This window comes from Ovis canadensis, chromosome 1 (assembly GCF_042477335.2).
Source record: "Ovis canadensis isolate MfBH-ARS-UI-01 breed Bighorn chromosome 1, ARS-UI_OviCan_v2, whole genome shotgun sequence".
Taxonomy (NCBI): domain Eukaryota; kingdom Metazoa; phylum Chordata; class Mammalia; order Artiodactyla; family Bovidae; genus Ovis; species Ovis canadensis.
The window spans coordinates 67,038,281-67,056,313 of NC_091245.1; the positions used below are offsets into that span (position 1 = coordinate 67,038,281).

The 18,033-nt window shown below is 40.8% G+C and overlaps 1 protein-coding gene across 2 annotated transcripts in view; it reads right to left on the minus strand.

Moving 5' to 3' along the window:
• Window positions 1–16,497, minus strand: part of KYAT3 (kynurenine aminotransferase 3) — a 66,978-nt gene extending 50,481 nt beyond the window's left edge. The window contains exons 1-2 of one of the 2 annotated variants that reach the window (XM_069596987.1): window positions 16,146–16,485; window positions 11,800–11,899 (exon numbers count right to left, since the gene is read on the minus strand). In XM_069596987.1, the coding sequence (XP_069453088.1) occupies window positions 11,800–11,898 (99 nt within the window). In that variant the 5' untranslated portion in view covers window position 11,899; window positions 16,146–16,485. Of the gene's footprint in view, window positions 1–11,799; window positions 11,900–16,145 lie in introns of both variants that reach the window. The other variant, XM_069596998.1, reaches the window with a different exon arrangement.
• Window positions 16,498–18,033: the final 1,536 nt, after the last annotated feature.

Genomic DNA, 18,033 nt, shown 5'->3' on the forward strand with positions numbered 1-18,033 from the left:
ATTAAATTAAAAGACGCTTACTCCTTGGAAGAAAAGTTATGACCAACCTAGATAGCATATTCAAAAGCAGAGACATTACTTTGCCGACTAAGGTCCGTCTAGTCAAGGCTATGGTTTTTCCTGTGGTCATGTATGGATGTGAGAGTTGGACTGTGAAGAAGGCAGACCGCCAAAGAATTGATGCTTTTGAACTGTGGTGTTGGAGAAGACTCTTGAGAGTCCCTTGGACTGCAAGGAGATCCAACCAGTCCATTCTGAAGATCAGCCCTGGGATTTCTTTGGAAGGAATGATGCTAAAGCTGAAACTCCAGTACTTTGGCCACCTCATGCGAAGAGTTGACTCATTGGAAAAGACTCTGATGATGGGAGGGGTTGGGGGCAGAAGGAGAAGGGGATGACAGAGGATGAGATGGCTGGATGGCATCACTGACTCGATGGACGTGAGTCTGAATGAACTCTGGGTGTTGGTGATGGACAGGGAGGCCTGACATGCTGCAATTCACGGGGTCGCAAAGAATCGGACACGACTGAGTGACTGAACTGAACTGAACTGAATCCCTTCCAGCCTTCTCTCCCCCTGCCCTGCTGTTTCATACAGTGATGCAAGAGAACAGGACCTGATGTCACTATCTAATTATCTTCAGTGTGTTTCTTTTCACTTGCTTTCAATCAAGTTCTTTCCTCTGTTGGAGATGATCTACTCCATAATCGCCACTATGCTTGGCTCAAAAACGACCTTCCCAAAGACATCTGCATCCTAATCCTTGAAATCTGTGAATGGTACCTTATAAGGTGATACATCCTTATATCCTTGCAGATGTGATTCAATTAAGTATCTTGAGATGGGGAGACAATTTTGGACTATCCAGGTGGGCCCTAAATTTAATCACAGGTGTCCTTATAAGAGGAGGCAGAGGTAGATTATACACACACAGAGAAGGCCATGTAAAGATGATCAGAGACTTATTTGGAGATGCCGGCCATGAAGATTAGGGTGATGTGGCCATAAGACAAGGAGTTACAGCAGGTATCAGAAGCTGGAAGAGGCTAGGAATGGACTCTCTCTAGGGGGTTGGGGGACTGTAGTCCTGGTGGTAGCTTAATCTTGGCTCAGTGGATCCTGATCTTGGATTCTGGAGCCTAGAACTGTGAGAGTGACTGTCACTGTAATACAATCAAGTTTGCGGTAATTGTTATACCTGACGAGACATACCTAAGGTTGAACATCTAAGCAATGTTCTCAGATTCTAAGTAACCTTTCCTTCCTCTATTCTCCCTCTGACCTCTCTCCTCATCACAATTTCTATGGCACATGTTTAACATCTGTTCTCAGGTTTTCTTTTAGAACCTGAACTGTGTCTCATGTGTTATCTTTCAGGTTGCAAAGGGACTTCCCTGGTGGCTTAGAGGTTAAAGCGTCTGCCTGCAATATGGGAGACCTGGGTTCAATCCCTGGGTCAGGAAGATCCCCTGGAGAAGGAAATGGCAACCCACTCCAATATTCCTGCCTGGAGAATGCCATGGACATATGAGCCTGGCAGGCTACAGTCCACGGGGTTGCAAAGAGTCGGACACTACTGAGCGAGTGAAGAAGAAGAAAGAAAAAAGTACACGTATATCTGTATATGTAGCTATATATTTATATTCAAATCTTAGATTCTCAGTAAAATATATTTATTGAGTTATCAATAATTTTGCTTGGGAATATACAGTACAATGATCGAAGACACTGACAGTGTGACTAAAGAAAATTACCAAACCCTCCAAGGCTGCATATTCTTACCAGTTAAATTGGAGAAAACAAAACAGTGCTAACAATATACAGTTGTTACAAGGATTAAATGAGATATCACGTAAAGCATATGGTGATCACTTAAAATGTTTATTATTATTGCTTGACTTGCCTAGGAAATCCCGTGAAGAGAGGAGCCTCGAGGGTTACAGTCCAAAGGGCCACAAAGAGTCTGAAGTGACTGAGCATGCACACAGAAGAACACGTTTGCCCTCCCCCTTCCACCTGGGTGAACAGGACAATTCTTAATCACCAGAGATAATTGCAGACTCATCAGCTGAGACAGCACCAGACTCTACAAGACAAACCTCGTTAATACAACCCCTGTTTTCATGTCTACACTCTTTTTCCTTTGTTAAGTCCCTTCTCTACAAATCTACTGTTCTTTGTTAAGATGTTATTTATAAGTTCAATTTCTAATGACTCCTCTGAGGTACTAATCTCACTTGAGTTCTCCTGTGTGTATACACAACATGCATGATGAACAGTTTTTGTTTTACTCTTGTTTTAATCTTTCTTTTCAGTCTAACTCTTAGGGCCTCAGTCAGAAAACCTAGGATAGAGGAAAAAGTTGATTTTTCCCCTCCCCTATAATATCTTTCAGTAGGCTCAAATACCTCTTAAATAGTTGCCAGGTAAGTCCTAAAATTAAAGTGTTTGCAACATGTTATTTTACAGAAGACTTTTATTTAGAGTACATAAATACACATTAAGAATACATAATTCAATAAGAAAGCAAATAATTCAGCTGAGAAAGGGCAAAAATTCTGATAGTCACTTCACAAAAGGCATATGAAAGGCCAAAAGGCACATACAAAGATGCTCAACATCATCAGTCATCAGGGAAATGCAAATTAAAACCACAATGAGCTTCCACTAGATACCCAACAAAATGGCTAAAATTATAGATACTGTATATTGACAAGGATGTGAGGCAGCTAGAACTCTTGTACAACCCTGGAAGAAATGTGAAATGATACAACCACTTTGGAAGACTGCTTAACACTTACTTTAAAAACAAACATAAATCTACCACACACCCCAGTGATTCTACTGTTAGGTATTTAAACAAGAGAAATGAAAACCTATGTCCACACAGTCACATGTACTCAATGTTACAATAACTTTACTCAAAATAGCTAAAACCTGGAAATAATACAAAAGTCCATCAACAAGTGAATGAATGGTTAAACAAACAATACATCCATACAATAGGATTCTTTTCAGCAATAAAAAAGAATGAGCTCAAAAAACAACAACATGGGTCACTTTGAAATCATTATGCATGTGAAAGAACCCATACACAAATGAGTATATAATACATGATCCACTTAGATAAAATAACAATTTTAAAAAAGCAAAATAATCTATGGTGAAAAAGAACAAATTAGCAGTGACAAATGAACTGTGAAGGAACATGAAGCATCTTTCAGGGGTGATGGAAATATTCTATATGCTGATGTGGCAGTGGTTTTATGGTATATACATTTAAAAATAATTATTGAGTTGTATACTCTATGGTCGGAGAAGGCAGTGGCAACCTACTCCAGTACTCTTGCCTGGAAAGTCCCGTGGACTGAGGAGCCTGATGGGCTGCAGTCCATGGGGTCGCTAAGAGTCGGGCACGACTGAGCGACTTCACTTTCACTTTTCACTTTCATGCACTGGAGAAGGAAATGGCAACCCACTCCAGTGTTCTTGCCTGGAGAATCCCAGGAACGGCGGAGCCTGGTGGGCTGCCATCTATGGGGTCGCACAGAGTCGGACACGACTGAAGCGACTTAGCAGCAGCAGCAGCAGCAGCAGCATACTCTATGGTTTACTGTGCAATTATAAAGCTGATTTTAGAAAGTTGACAGGGCAGTTTCTTAGAAAACTAAAGATACTCTTACCATACAATCTAGCAATCACTCTCCTTGGTATTTACCTAAAGGAGTTGAAAAATTAAGTCCATATAAAATCTTAAACACTGATGTTTATAGCATCTTTATTCATAATTTCTAAAACTTGGAAGCAACCAGGATACATGAATGGATCAGTTGTGGTACACCCAAATAATGGAATACTCTTCCATGCAAAAAAGAAATGAGCCATCATGCAAAGAAAAAGACAATGAGGAAAATGCACATTGCTAAGTGAAAGGAGCCAATTTGAAAAAGCCACATGTGTTATGATCACAAATGTATACATTTTGGAAAAGACAAAATCAGACAGCAAAAGGATTAGTGGTTTAGAGAACTTAAGAGGGAAGGAGGGACAAACAGGTAGAAGACAGAGGATTTTTAGGGCAGTGAAACTGCTCTGTGTCATACAGTAAAAATGGATTCATGTAATTATACATTTGTCAAAGCACACAGAAGGCACAACGCCAAGAGTGAACCCTAATGTAAATTACGGACTTTGGGTGAACATAATGTATCAAGGTAGTTTCAATGTTTGTAGCTAATACACCACTCAGGTGAGGGATGTTGATGTAGAGGAGGCTATGCATGTGTCCGGCCAGGGGATACACGGGAACTCTGTACTGCTCAATTTTGATCTGAAGCTCTAAAGGGTTCCCTGGTGGCTCAGCTGGTAAAGAATCCACCTGCAATGTGGGAGACATGGGTTCGATCCCTGGGTTGGGAAGATCCCCTGGAAAAGGGAACGGCTACCTACTCTAGTATGCTGGCCGGGAGAATTCCATGGACTATATAGTCCATGGGGTTGCAAAGAGTCAGACATGACTGAGCAACTTTCACTCACTTCACTATAATGCTCTAAAACATACAGTTTGTCCCTTTGGACAAAATGCTGCCTAAGTAAGCAGACACTAACAGAATTATCTCACAGATATTAAACGTTTTATAAGATACGGCTCTCAATTTAAAAAAGCAGACAAATTACATTATTTTGCCACTAGATGGCATAGGAATATAACAGAATGTTCCTGTAACGGAAAAACTGAAAGTTTTTCCTCCTTTTACTTTCCTTTGGCATATATCTATACAAAATATTGATATTCTCTTGTATAACTTCAATGTCACTATCACACTAACAGTAATTCCTTAATATCATCTAATACCCAATCCACCATCATATTTCTCTAAATGTCTTTAAAAATATCTCTTTACATTTCTGTTGATTGGATCAAGTCCCTAAACAAGGTCCATACATCATTCTGGTGGTTGTGCTTTTCAACGTTCTTTTCATCTCAGAGCTGCTGCTGCTGCTGCTAAGTCACTTCAGTCTTGTACAACTCTGTGCAACCCCGTATACAGCAGCCCACCAGGCTCTGCCGTCCCTGGGATTCTCTAGGCAAGAACACTGGAGTGGGTTGCCATTTCCTTCTCCAATGCATGAAAGTGAAAAGTGAAAATGAAGTCGCTCAGTCATGTCCGACTCTTAGCAACCCCATGGACTGCAGCCCACCAGGCTCCTCCGTCCATGGGATTTTTAAGGCAAGAGTACTGGAGTAGGGTGCCATTGCCTTCTCCGCATCTCAGAGCAGTCCCTCTGAAATACTACCCACCCCCACTTTTTCCCCATGCTACTGACTTGTCGAAGAAACCAAGTTAGGAATCAAACCTGTGGATACGACCCACATCTTGGGTTTGTTTGCTTTTCCAATTCGTCATATAATCTGGTCCTCAATCCACTGTATTTCCTACAATTGGAAGTCATGGTGCCTGCACTTACAGTCACTAGTTACATCCTTTCTTGAGCAGACGGAGCCAGACGTTTAGAATGCATAGAGCTAGAAAGGGGTAAATGTGGTATTTTGACCTTGGGCAAGATACTAAACTTATTTAAGCTTCCATATGTAAAAAAGATTATAGCAAATCATAACATGAAGAATTTTGTAAATATAAAGTGAAATAATAAAGGGACTGGATCAAGATGACATGAAGCTCAACTCCCCTAACAAATACACCAAAAATACATCCAAACGTGGGACATTCTCATGGGAGACTAACTGGAAACTGACAAAACAACCAACTCCTATACAGCCAAAGCTGTAAGAAAGATTTCCATCTAATGGGGTAGGATGGAAAAAAAGCTTAGGGTTGGGAGCTCTGCGACAGTGAGGGATCTGAACAATCTGAGAGAACTTTTACCCAGCGGAGCAAGCATGTTGAGTCACAGGCTGGGTGTCCCAGTCTCAGGATCTTACATGGAGGAGACAAGCCCCCTGCCTACAGGGAGAATTGTTGAAACAGACAGAAGGGCTGGAGAAGCCTAGACTCTACCCATGAAGAGTATATGGTGGCGACCTGCCAATAAGCAGGGCAAAGAGACTTCTGCACTGGTGGCTGCTGGCTCCCGACATTTGCTAAACCAAGCAGGAAGAAGACCTCAGCCCCATCCACTCCACATCAGAGCTTAGCACTGGATATGGGACAGATAGGTCCTGGGAGAAGACTTTACTTAGGGACATAGATGGTGTAAGGGCCTGGGGTATGATCCGACTGGAATGGTGGCCCTTGTCAGCATTTACTCCTGCAGCACCTGGGAATCTATGTGACCAGCATGCTGGGGTCCCTTTCCTAGCCACGTGAGCATACCAGCCCTGCCCACCATACCAGAACTCAGCACTGGATGGGGGGCAGACAGGTCCCAGGAGAAGACTGCCACAGAGGCAGCCCAGGTCTCTGGTGGCAGCATCGTCACTTCATTTCCTACAGCCACAATGCCTTGACCCCAGTCCCAGTCAAGTGAGTGCCTGGCTTGCCCACTCCATGCCACAGCCTTGCACTAGATCAGTGATGATCACAAGGCGGAATGGACACTGGAGCCGCAGATACCTATGCAGGAGGCCCGCCAGACTTCTCTGAGTACACAGAAGGCCTCACTTTCTCCAGCAATCCCCTCCTTTAGGGCGGGGCACATACTCCGGGGAATGGAGTCTGACTGAGCCCAAACCTCAGGGCTTCTACTCCAACAACTAGGGAGCAGACCCTGCCCCTGACAGGGTGGCAAAGCTGCAGAGCAACAGGAAGTCCTGTGTCACACACTGCACAGGCTTTAGATCCAATATCAACCACAATCCCTAACAAGGAGATAGAGGCCAGCACACCTGGAGGAGAGACCTGATATCCATATCAAAACCAGCCCCTGCACCAAAGACAGTCTACACAGGGTTGCTCCAACATGAAAACACCCCTACAGGACCAACAGATAACCGTTTCAGTTCACAGAGAGGGAAAGTTCAGTAAAATGAAAAGGTGGAGGAAATTCTCCCAGTTAAAAGAGGAAGAGAATTCCTTGAATGAATAAATAATGAAACAGATAATTGTGTGTGTGTTCTCAGTCGATTAGTCACGTCTGACTCTTTGCAATCCCATGGACTGTAGCTCACCAGTGCCTCTGTCCACAGAATTTTCAGTTGCCAGTTCCTATCCTGGAGATCTTTGCCACATGGCAATCAAACCTGTGTCTCTTGTATCTCTGGCATTGACAGGCAGAGTCTTTATCACTGGGCCATCTGGGAAGCCTGATAGTCGGTCTACCAGACACTGAATTCAACGAGTTAATAATAAGAATGCTAACTGAATTAAGAAAGAGAATTGGTCTAAACATAGATTATTTCAACAAAGAACAATAGAACCTATAAAGAAGACCCAATCAAAAATAGGTAATTGAATTTCTGAGATAAAAATCACTCTAGAAGCAATGAATGGCTGTCTTAAATTACATAGAAGAAATGATCTGGAAGATAGAATAAATCACCCAATCAAACAACAAACAGAAAAATAAAAAATAAAAAAAAGAAAGCAACATACAAGATTAATAAAATATAAAGTGTGCCAACCTTTGTATAACAGGAGTTCTAGAAGGTGAAGAAAGACAGAAGGGGATCAAAATGTATTATAAGGAAGTATGGCAGAAAAATTTCCAACCCTAAAGAAGGAAACATATCCAGGTACAGGAAGCACAGAGAGTCCCCACCAAGTTGAACCTAGACAGACACACAGTAAGACAGATAATTAAAATGGCAAAAGCAAAAGAGAGAATCAAAAGGCAGCAAGGGAAAAACAATCATGTACAAGGGAACACCTGTAAGATTATCAACAGGTAGTTCACTTCAGTCGCTCAGTTGTGTCCGACTCTTTGCAACCCTGTGGACTGTAGCCTGCCAGGCTTCCCTGTCCATCACCAATTACCAGAGCTTGCTCAAACTCATGTCCATCAACAGGCAGAGGACCCAAATAAAACACAAAATCAAAGACAGGAAATCTCAATACCATAGAGATTTTAAAAAAAATCAAAAGAGAATACTATGAATGGTTATATGCTAACAAATTGGACAACTTAGAAAAAATGGACCAATTTCTAGACCCATATGGCTTGCCAAGACTGAGTCAAAAAGAATTTAACCAGACCAATCACTAGAAGTGAAATAGAATCTGTAATAAACAAAATTCCCTTTGTTTCTTGGTGGCTCAGTGATAGAGAATCCATCTGTCAATGCAGGATACAAGGATTTGATCTCTGTTCTGGGAAGATCCCCATGCTGCAGAACAACTAAGTCCATGTGCCACAACTACTGAGCCTGTGCTCCAGAGTTCAGGAACCACAACTACTGAAGTCCAGGTGCTCTAGAGTCTATGTTCTGAAATAAGAGAAGCCACCACAATGAGAAGCCATTGAATCACAACTAGAAGGTAGCCCCTGCTCAATGCAACGAGAGCAAAACTGCATGTAGCCATAAAGACCCAGCACAGCCAAAAATACATTACATTAAAAAGGAAAAAGAACTCCCCTCAAACAAGTCTAGGAACTGATGGCTTCAGGGGAAAATTCTACCAATCAAATAAAGAACTTACTCTTTTCAAAGTATTCAAAAAAAAAAAAAAAAAAGGAAGGAAGAGGGAAAACTCCCAAGTTTACTCTACAATGCCACTCTGATACCAAAACCAGACAGTCACTAACAAAACAAGAGAATTATTACAGGCCAGTATCCTTGATGAATACAGAGGCAAAAATCCTCAACAAAATACTAGCAAACAGAATCCAATAATACATAAAAAGGATCACACACCATGATCAAGTTGGATTTATTCCAGTGTTACATGGATAATTCAACACATACAAATCAATGTGATACATCATTTCAACAAAAGGAAACACAGAAACCCCATGTATTCTCAATAGCTGCAGAAAAAGCATTTGACAAAACACAACATGCATTCATGATAAACACTCTTCTTAAAGTGGGTATAAAGGGTACGTATCTCAACATAATACAGGTCATTTATGTCAAACCAATGTAATATTCAACACTGACTAGCTGAAAGCATTCCTGCTAAATTCAGGAACAAGACAAGGATGCCCACTCTCACTGCTTTTATTTAACATAGTATTGAAAGTCATAGACACAGCAGTCAGACAAGAAAAATAAAATAAAAAATTGGAAGGGAAGAGGTCAATTTGTCAATAGTTGTAGATGACATGATACTCTATAATAGAGAACCTTAAAGTCTCAAAACCTAGTAGAAGTAATAAGTGAATTCAGCGAAGTTGCAGCATACAAGATTAATACACAGAAATGTACTACTAATAATGAAATATCAGAAAGCAAAAGTAAAAAAACTCCCATTAAAAATCACATCAAAAACATAAAGACTAATAAGAAACTTACCAAGGAGGTGGAGACTTGAAATTGAAGATGATTTAATTAAATGAAAAGATATCTTGACCTCTTAGAATGGAATAATTAATATTCTTAAAGTGGCCATAGTACCCAAAGCAATCTACAGAATTTCTATTAAAATACACATGACATTTTTCATAGAACTAGAATAAATAATCTTAAATTTACATGAGACTACAAAAGATCCAAAATTGACAACACAATCTAGAGGAAAAAAGCTGCAGGTATAACCCTGCTAACTTCAGAGTGTACTAGAAAGCTACAGTAAGCAAACCAGTGTGGTTTTGATACAAAAACAGATACACAGGTTAAAGGGAGAAACTAGAGAGTCCAGAAATAACCCACTCAGCTTTGGTCAGCTAATCTACATAAAGAAGACCACATCATACATGGAGAAAAGACAATCTCTTCAATAAGTGGTGCTGAGAAAACTGGACAGCCACATGTAAAATAATGAGATTAGAACATTCTCTCATATCATACACAAAACAAACTCAAAATGGCTTAAAGTAAATGGAAGACATGATACCATAATATACTCAGAAGAGAACATACGTAAAACAGTCTTTGACATAAGTCAGAGCAGTATTTTCTTAGTCTCCCAAGGCAAAAGAAATAAAGGAAAAAATTAACAAATGGGACCTAGTCAAAATTAAGTTTCTGCACAGCAACAGAAACCATTAATGAAATGAAAAGACAACCTACAGAATGGGAAAAAATAGTTGCAAATGATGCAACCAAGAAGGAGTTAACACCCAAAATATACAACCAGCTCACACAACTCAATATCAAAGAAACAAAAACCTAATCAAAAAATGGGCAAAAGATCTGAATAGATATTTTTCCAAAAAAGATATATAGAGAGATGGCTACTAGGCACATAAAGAGATGCTCAACATCACTAGCTAACAGAAAAATGTAAAACAAAAGCACAATGAGCTATCAACTCATAGTGATCAGAAGGGCTATTATCAAAAAAGTCAATAAATAATAAATGTGTAGAAAAAGGAATCTTTATACCCTGCTGGTAGAAATGTAAATAGGTACAGCCAGTATGGAAAACAGTGTGGAGGTTCCTTAAAAATCAAAAATAAAACTACTATATGATCCAGCAATTCCACTCCTGGGTATATACCTGGGTGTGTGTGGGGGGGTGGGGGAGCGGAAAACACCTCTAATTCAAAAGGATGCATGCTCCTCAATGTTCATAGTATCACTATTTATAACAGCCAAGACATGGATGGCAACCAAGCACCATCAACAGATGACTGGCTTAAGAAGATGTGGTATATATACAGAGGAATATAACTCTCTATAAAAAAGAATGAAATACCAACATTTGCAGCAATGTGGATGGACCTGAAGAATATTATGCTTAGTAAAGTAAATCAGACAGAGGAAACAAATACTATATGATAGCACTTATATGTGGAATCTAAAAACGAATTAATCTAAAAACAAACGTGGTTATCAAAGCGGGTGGGGTGAAATGAGGAGTGAGTAATTAACAGACAGAAACCACTATACAGAAAATAGCTAAGCAATAAGGATTTGCTGTATAGCACAGGGAATTATACCCAATTATCTCATAATAATCTATAATGGAATAAAACCTGTTTAAAAAAAAAACTGAATCACTATGCTGTATACCTGAAACTAACACAATATTGTAAATCAACTATACTTCAATTGAAATAAATAAATAAATAAATTGAGATAATGAATAAAATGCCCTGCACTATGCCTGACAAGGCTATGGTTTTTTCAGTAGTCATGTATAGATGTGAGAGTTAGACTGTAAAGAAAGCTGAGTGGTGAAGAATTGATGCTCTTGAACTGTGGTGGTGGGGAAGACTCTTAGAGTCCCTTGGACAGCAAGGAGATCCAACCAGTCCATCCTAAAGGAGATCAGTCCTGGGTGTTCATTGGAAGGACTGATGTTGAAGCTGAAACTCCAATACTTTGGCCACCTGATGCGAAGAGCTGACTCACTGGAAAAGACCCTGATGCTGGGAAAGATTGAAGGCAGGAGGAGAAGGGGACAACAGAGGATGAGATGGTTGGATGGCATCACCAACCCGAGTTTGGGTAAACTCTGGGAGTCGGTGATGGACAGGGAAGCCTGGCGTGCTGCAGTCCACGGAGTCGCAAAGAGTTGGACACGACTGAGCGACTAAACTGAACTGATGCCTGACATATAGACAGGCAAGCAGTGAAAGTCAGTTCTGGCTAATAACAAGAGATCATTTCAGCTTATATAACATAAATACTCATTTTAATAAAATAATTACAAAATAGCCATGAAAAATTGTCTTTTTCAAATACTGCAGAGTATGTGCAATTTTATTTCTATAAGTGATTAAGCAATACCTACAGCAGAAGTAGAGAGTCCAAGGATTTTTGAAGCCCCAACTGTCTTCAGGAATTTAGGTCTACAGCTACGGGTGCAGAGTCTCCCCCAGGCCAAAAACATGCTACAGAATAAAAGACAAAAATTTAAAGGGAGTAAATGTATACTTATACCACTATTAAACACAGCTACCCAACAGACCACAACCTGGTATAAAACAGAAATTAACTTTTTCTATAGCTGAGTTTTCTTTCTATGATATAATCTCTCATCACGAGAAATGTTCTAATTACTCCAATAGAACATTTCCTTATACAAATTTATACACGTGTCATTTTAAACTAGATCTGTAAGGATATGATGAATTTTAAAAATAAACTCCTACTTTAGTCTAGAGCATTAAACTCCAGGAAGTAAAAGTTCCATTTCTAGCAGCCATTAAAATCCAGAATGTTTCAATCTAAGAACTACTGAAACTGAGAATTATCTGGAGAAGTCACTAGTAAAAGTACAATTCATAACAGTAAATTAATGTTGTTAAAAGCAGGTTATTTAGAAAGCTGTTTGAAAAGGACTATAGTAGATCCTTGAGAAATAAAAAGATTATATGAATCTTCCCTTATTTATTCAGATGGTACTTCCCTCAACAATTCTATAATTAGCAAGCCCCATTAAGAGATTCCAGCTACCTAGCAGGCATGCCTTCTGAATTACTTCTCTACCCGATTCTAAATTATTTCTCTACCTATAAGGAAATTATTATCACCATGGGTCAATAGAAGGTGATCAAAGCAAAATGGACTTCTCTTATCATACTGCCACTTACAAGTGAAAGAATTCAGGGCAGTAGAAACTTCCCATAAGGTTTTACTCCAACAATGTTCTATCAGTGGAGGGTATTTCCTTTATATCTAATAATCAAGCTTTTTTTTTTTTTTAAAGACATACTTAATGGATTCAAACCGACTACTGAAACTAATTATGAATATCCATAATTTACCAAACTTTGAAGGCTACAGAAAGCTTTAGATGTGAAAATTAACATATTTGATGTTTCTAAAAAAGTAAAATAGAAAATCCTGACCTTGTCAACAAAATCTCAGCTTAAATGACAGCCTCTTAGCCATTCTACACCACATGAGCCTAGGTTAACTCTGCAAAGCACTCTGTTTGGCTGACAACTTACTCATTTGGTAATTTAATATAAGTGCCCTGAGTAGGGGCCTGGTGTGTTTAGTTCACTTCTCTGGTACACAGGAGGCATATTATAAATAAATGTGTCAAATGAATAAATACATAAAATCACCTTATAGATTAATGATTTAAGTGAACTAGTTATAATGAGTCCTTTTATAAAATAGTGATTCCTTTGTAAATAACAACTTATTATGTTTCTTTCAAGTCAAAAAAGAAAGAAAAGTGAAGTCGCTCAGTCGTGTCCAATTCTTTAGCATTCCATGAACTGTACCCTACCAGGCTCCTCTATCCATGGGATTTTCCAGGCAAGAGTACTGGAGTGGGTTGCCATTTCCTTCTCAGGGGAACTTTGCTGACCCAGGGATCAAACCCGGGTCTCCCACATTGTAGGAAGACGCTTTACCGTCTGAGCCACCAGGGAAATCTTTCAAGTCAAAGTTTTCTTAAATCAAGAAAGGCCTATTCTTGGGTCATTAATAGGGGTAGGGGTGGGGGTGGGGGTGGTGGGGAGAGAGACATTCTTAGAGAGTTAAAGCTGAGAGAATTCTGTATAAACAGACCTAGTTAAAATAATTCTTATCTTCCTTTAAATTGCTCCATATTTTTTGGTTACTTTCCCACAATGGTCTCTCTTTGTTCAACCTGCCTTAAAAGCATTTGGTTTTGCCACTTCTTTGGGTCTTCCTTTTCTCACAAAAGTGTCTGTGTCACATGGAACTTAAACTAGATGTGTGCTTTTCTCCTGTTAATCTGTCTTATGTCAATTTAATCCTCGGCCTCAGTCAAAAGCCATTAAGAGAATAGGCAATATTTCTCCCCCATAGTACAAAATGATTATTTTAATTTTCCCCAACACTCCTCTAACAGATAACCCTCTTTAGTCTAAGCAGATGACCATGTTCTCTATCAGAGAGAAAACAGAAGCCATAGGATGGGAATTTTTTCAACTTGCCCACCTCTAAAAAAACTAAATTGAAAAAATTCCTTTTTTCTTCCTATGATAATAAAGTGATCCTGCTACAAAAGAACAGTCTCTCCTCCCATGACTTGGATGCTATTTCTCTCCCTTGCTCCATTGATTATTACCATTCTCTTCTATATATTCGTCTTTCCTGGTTAAAAAGATATAATTTTATTGACTGTCCCTTTCCCCGCATCTATACTTCTTAGCCCAGGGCAATCTAATGTTTGTACTGATTACTCCACAGAGGCAGCTCTGGCCCAAGTGAATTTTGACCTTCATATTGTTAAATTCAGTGGACATTGCGAAATTCTTACTTTTATTGAGTTCTCTGCAGCTGGTTAAGCCCTGTCTCCTCCCAGAAGCACCATGTTCCCTTGGCTTTTGACACACTACAATCTCTCATTTTCCTCCGTCAATGACGAAATTCCTCAGTGCCCAGATACAGGCCTGATTTCTTCTCATTCATTACTCTCACTAGGTAATTTCACTGTAGAAGGAATCGTGGGAGCATCGGTGAAAAATTGGCTCCAAAGAAATCTAAGCAGGCTAACAGAGACATAGTCAGAATCTCTAAGATTTATTTCTTTCCTACTTTAAACAAACACTTTTTGAGCACCACTTTAAAGCAATTAACTTCCCCTATGCATATTCACTAATAAAAACACCTGAGGTATCACTGAAAAGTTGGAAAAAATAAAAAGGTTATTTTTATTTAAAAATAAAAAATTAAAAGCCATATGGCTTTTAATTTTAAACATTTCACTGTTTTTTTTTTTTCTCACTTATACATAAAAACGATGCTCTGTGAAGAAAATCAGGAAATTGTGAATCAGTGTCATCTAGTAAACATGAGTATGGCCTATTATACATAAGATAAATTCCACCGTAATGTAGGCATGATCAATAGAAATTTTAATTATTTATTATCTTTGGTATAGACTGTTTAAAATGAAGATACTGAAGGTATGTGCGGTGCATCTGGAAGTGACCTGAAGTTGAGAAGGCTGATGAATTGTTACAGAATCCAGAGCCAAAAGGTGAATAAAGTAATCCAAATGAATGGTAAAAAGTTTGAAGCTCTGGGCTTAAAATCCAAATGATGAATTTGTAACCACTTTACGTACTGGGGAGAAGAGACAGGAAGAGATGCAGCGAATTTCACAAGCCCAGAATGTTCAGGTTTAACTGCAAGCTCAAGGAAGATTAATGTATGCCTGCCGAAAGAGCTAGTGCTAATTAATGTATAAAAGAGGTTAAGAGTCTGATCAAAAGTTTATTTCCCCTTCTTGCTCTGCCTGTTAGTCCACTTCTAGAATGTTTCTAAGGCTTACTGATACAACAGAGGGAAAGCAAGAGGTGAGTGAATAAGGTACTGGCCGCGAAAGTACAGTGGGAATAATAAACCTCAAAGCCTGAACCAAGAATGGAAAAATCAGCCATACAGAGCAGGTATAAGACAGGAGACATGAGCCTGAAATTGTTCAAAAGCTGTTTTGTGAAAACGGAATTCTAGTAATTATAAACTTCTGCAGAGGGCAGTAATATGGTGCTTGGTTTAAGCTGGCAGGAGTTCGGTTCTAGGCCCACGTGAGTTAGTAACGGTGGGTGTGTAGCCTGCTGCCCGGCTCAGGCAGAGGTGGAGACGCGCGCCGGCAAGACCGTACTCGGCGGGGGGCTCCAAAAGCACCAGATTGGACCGCTTGTATCTCATCTAAAAACTATGGGTTCCACTAGAGTCATACGTGGTAAGCTAGCAGCCTGTTTCCTTTTTTATTGAGAATCTCGGTTACGGATCAACTGGAGTCGGTATCAGCTTCCTAAACCGTTTACAAAACATCCAAATTGCAAAATCAAGCGCAAAAAGGGCAGACGTGGACCGGAGTCCCGGGGTCCCACTCTAGAAGGCCAGCACTTCGGTGCCATTCCCTCTCCGTAGCGAACTCTGAAACTCCAGCGCTGACCCTTTGCTACCGGGCCCGCCGTCCACCGAAGCCCGGAGTCAAGAGTCCCAACTCCGAGCTCCCGCCCCAGCTCGGGAAGGCGAGTCCGAATCCTGAAGGAAATCCAACCCCTGCTCTTCCTCCAACCTCGCCAGTCGCGCGGCCCGGCAGCGCACTCTAACCGGTCTCCCGCCTCATCTCGCTCCCCGTGGCTCTGAGCCAAAACGGCAACCATCACCCACTCAGTACCCTTCTAACGCCACACTGACCTTCCTCGCGCGAACACCTCGCTTCCCGGAGCTCAAGTCCCGCGATGGCTCGAGAGCCTGATGGGGCGGGATTCGGGCTTAGGGGCGGAGCCTGAACGGAGATTGACTGGAGTCGCGGACTGGATGCAATTGAGTAGGGGCGGGGGTGAAGAAGTGGGCGGCGAAACGTCAGAGGAGACTAAGCCGGCAAGATGGAGCTTCGCTGCGATGTGATCTGGATTGTCTGTGGGGCTTGGATTCGGACGCGATTTGCTATGCGGACACCCAGGATTGGGGACGGGACCAGGCAGGTGGAGACGCGAAGCCAGGTCTGAGCTGCTGAATAGAGGCGGATCTGGTTAAGGGGTGGGATGGGGCGGGGTGTTGTTTAAGGCCAGGATTGGGTATGTAATTTAGGTCCACAGCTCTAATTGGATGTATGTGACCGATTGGTTTGGGGCGGATTCTAGGGAAGGGTTGATTTGGAACAAAGGGCGAGAGGTGGGGCCACAGGACTTAGATGAGGGGAGGGCTGTAGTTAGAATGGTATTAGAAGGTGCCAGAGAAGGCAAGGCTAAAGAGAGTGTGCAAAAGGGTTTGTAGGTGTATTTATCACCTGTGGTGGTGGTGGTAGGGTTTGGAGTTTGATCAAAAAAGCACAAAGGAACTTTACCTTCCTGAACAGTAAAACGAGTTCTATTAGAGAATTGAAAATGTTATGTGATGTGAAACTGAGAAGGAAAATGACACTTTTAACGGTGAAGGAGAAAAATCCGCTAAGAGAAAAAGGAACACCATGAATTACTCATCTATTGAGGTGGTGTTTAGTGAAAGGAGAGGTTCTGGTAAGAATTGAGTTTCATAACTAGATTTTTCTTCCTTTCCTAATTTAAGAAAACGAGTGGATAGAGGGAGTGGGAAGGGCTGCTGCTGCTTCTAAGTTGCTTCAGTCGTGTCCGACTCTGTGCGACCCCATAGACGGCAGCCCACCAGGCTCCCCCGTCCCAGGGATTCTCCAGGCAAGAACGCTTGAGTGGGTTGCCATTTCCTTCTCCAATGTATGAAAGTGAAAAGTGAAAGTGAAGTCGCTCAGTCGTGTCCGACTCTTGGCGACCCCATGGACTGCAGCCTACCAGGCTTCTCCGTCCATGGGATTCTCCAGGCAAGAGTAATGGAGTTGCTTGCCATTGCCTTCTCCATTGGGAAGGGCAGTAGCTTGTTATTCAACTACAGAGGAGAGAACAAAGATAATCTTTGGTTGAGGGAATCTACTCTGTAACTAGGTACCGGGAGATTCTGAAGTTGATTAGGTGGGTGGAGAAATTACTGTGTACAGTAGGGAATCTACCCCAAACCGTGAGCTACTGTGAGGCACATTGGTTTGTCAGTACTCTCCACTAACAGGCCACAAGGAACACACCTGTAGTTAAAAGGTTGGGTTTATTACTCCTTGCAAAGAGGGAGAGCTTACATCTTGGGGAACTGTGGGTTGTTCCAATAACAAAGTGGTAGATGAGACCTAGAGGATTTGGGCTTATATTGAGTGATTTGAGGGGAGGGTCCAAGGAGATAGAGATTTATGCTGTTTGGGGTGCTGTCAGGAAGTGGAGGCAATCATTAGATTGGGTATCATAATATACCTCCTGTAGAAGAAGGGAGGAAAATTGCAAAGCTAATTTTGTAATTGATAAAAAGCAGTGTTTTTGCTAGTCAGTTGTTTTCTGTTTTGGTAGTTGGCAGTGACCTTGTTTTATCTGAGTTTAGGTGCAGTTATTGCTTGAGCTTCTCTGTTGTGTCACTTTGTCATAATTGGAGAGTGACTGTCTGATGTTAGTATTCTGTCAAATTGCTATATTTTACTGGGAAACACCTGGGCTAGTTCCTAACAACACTGAAACCTTAAGGGTAA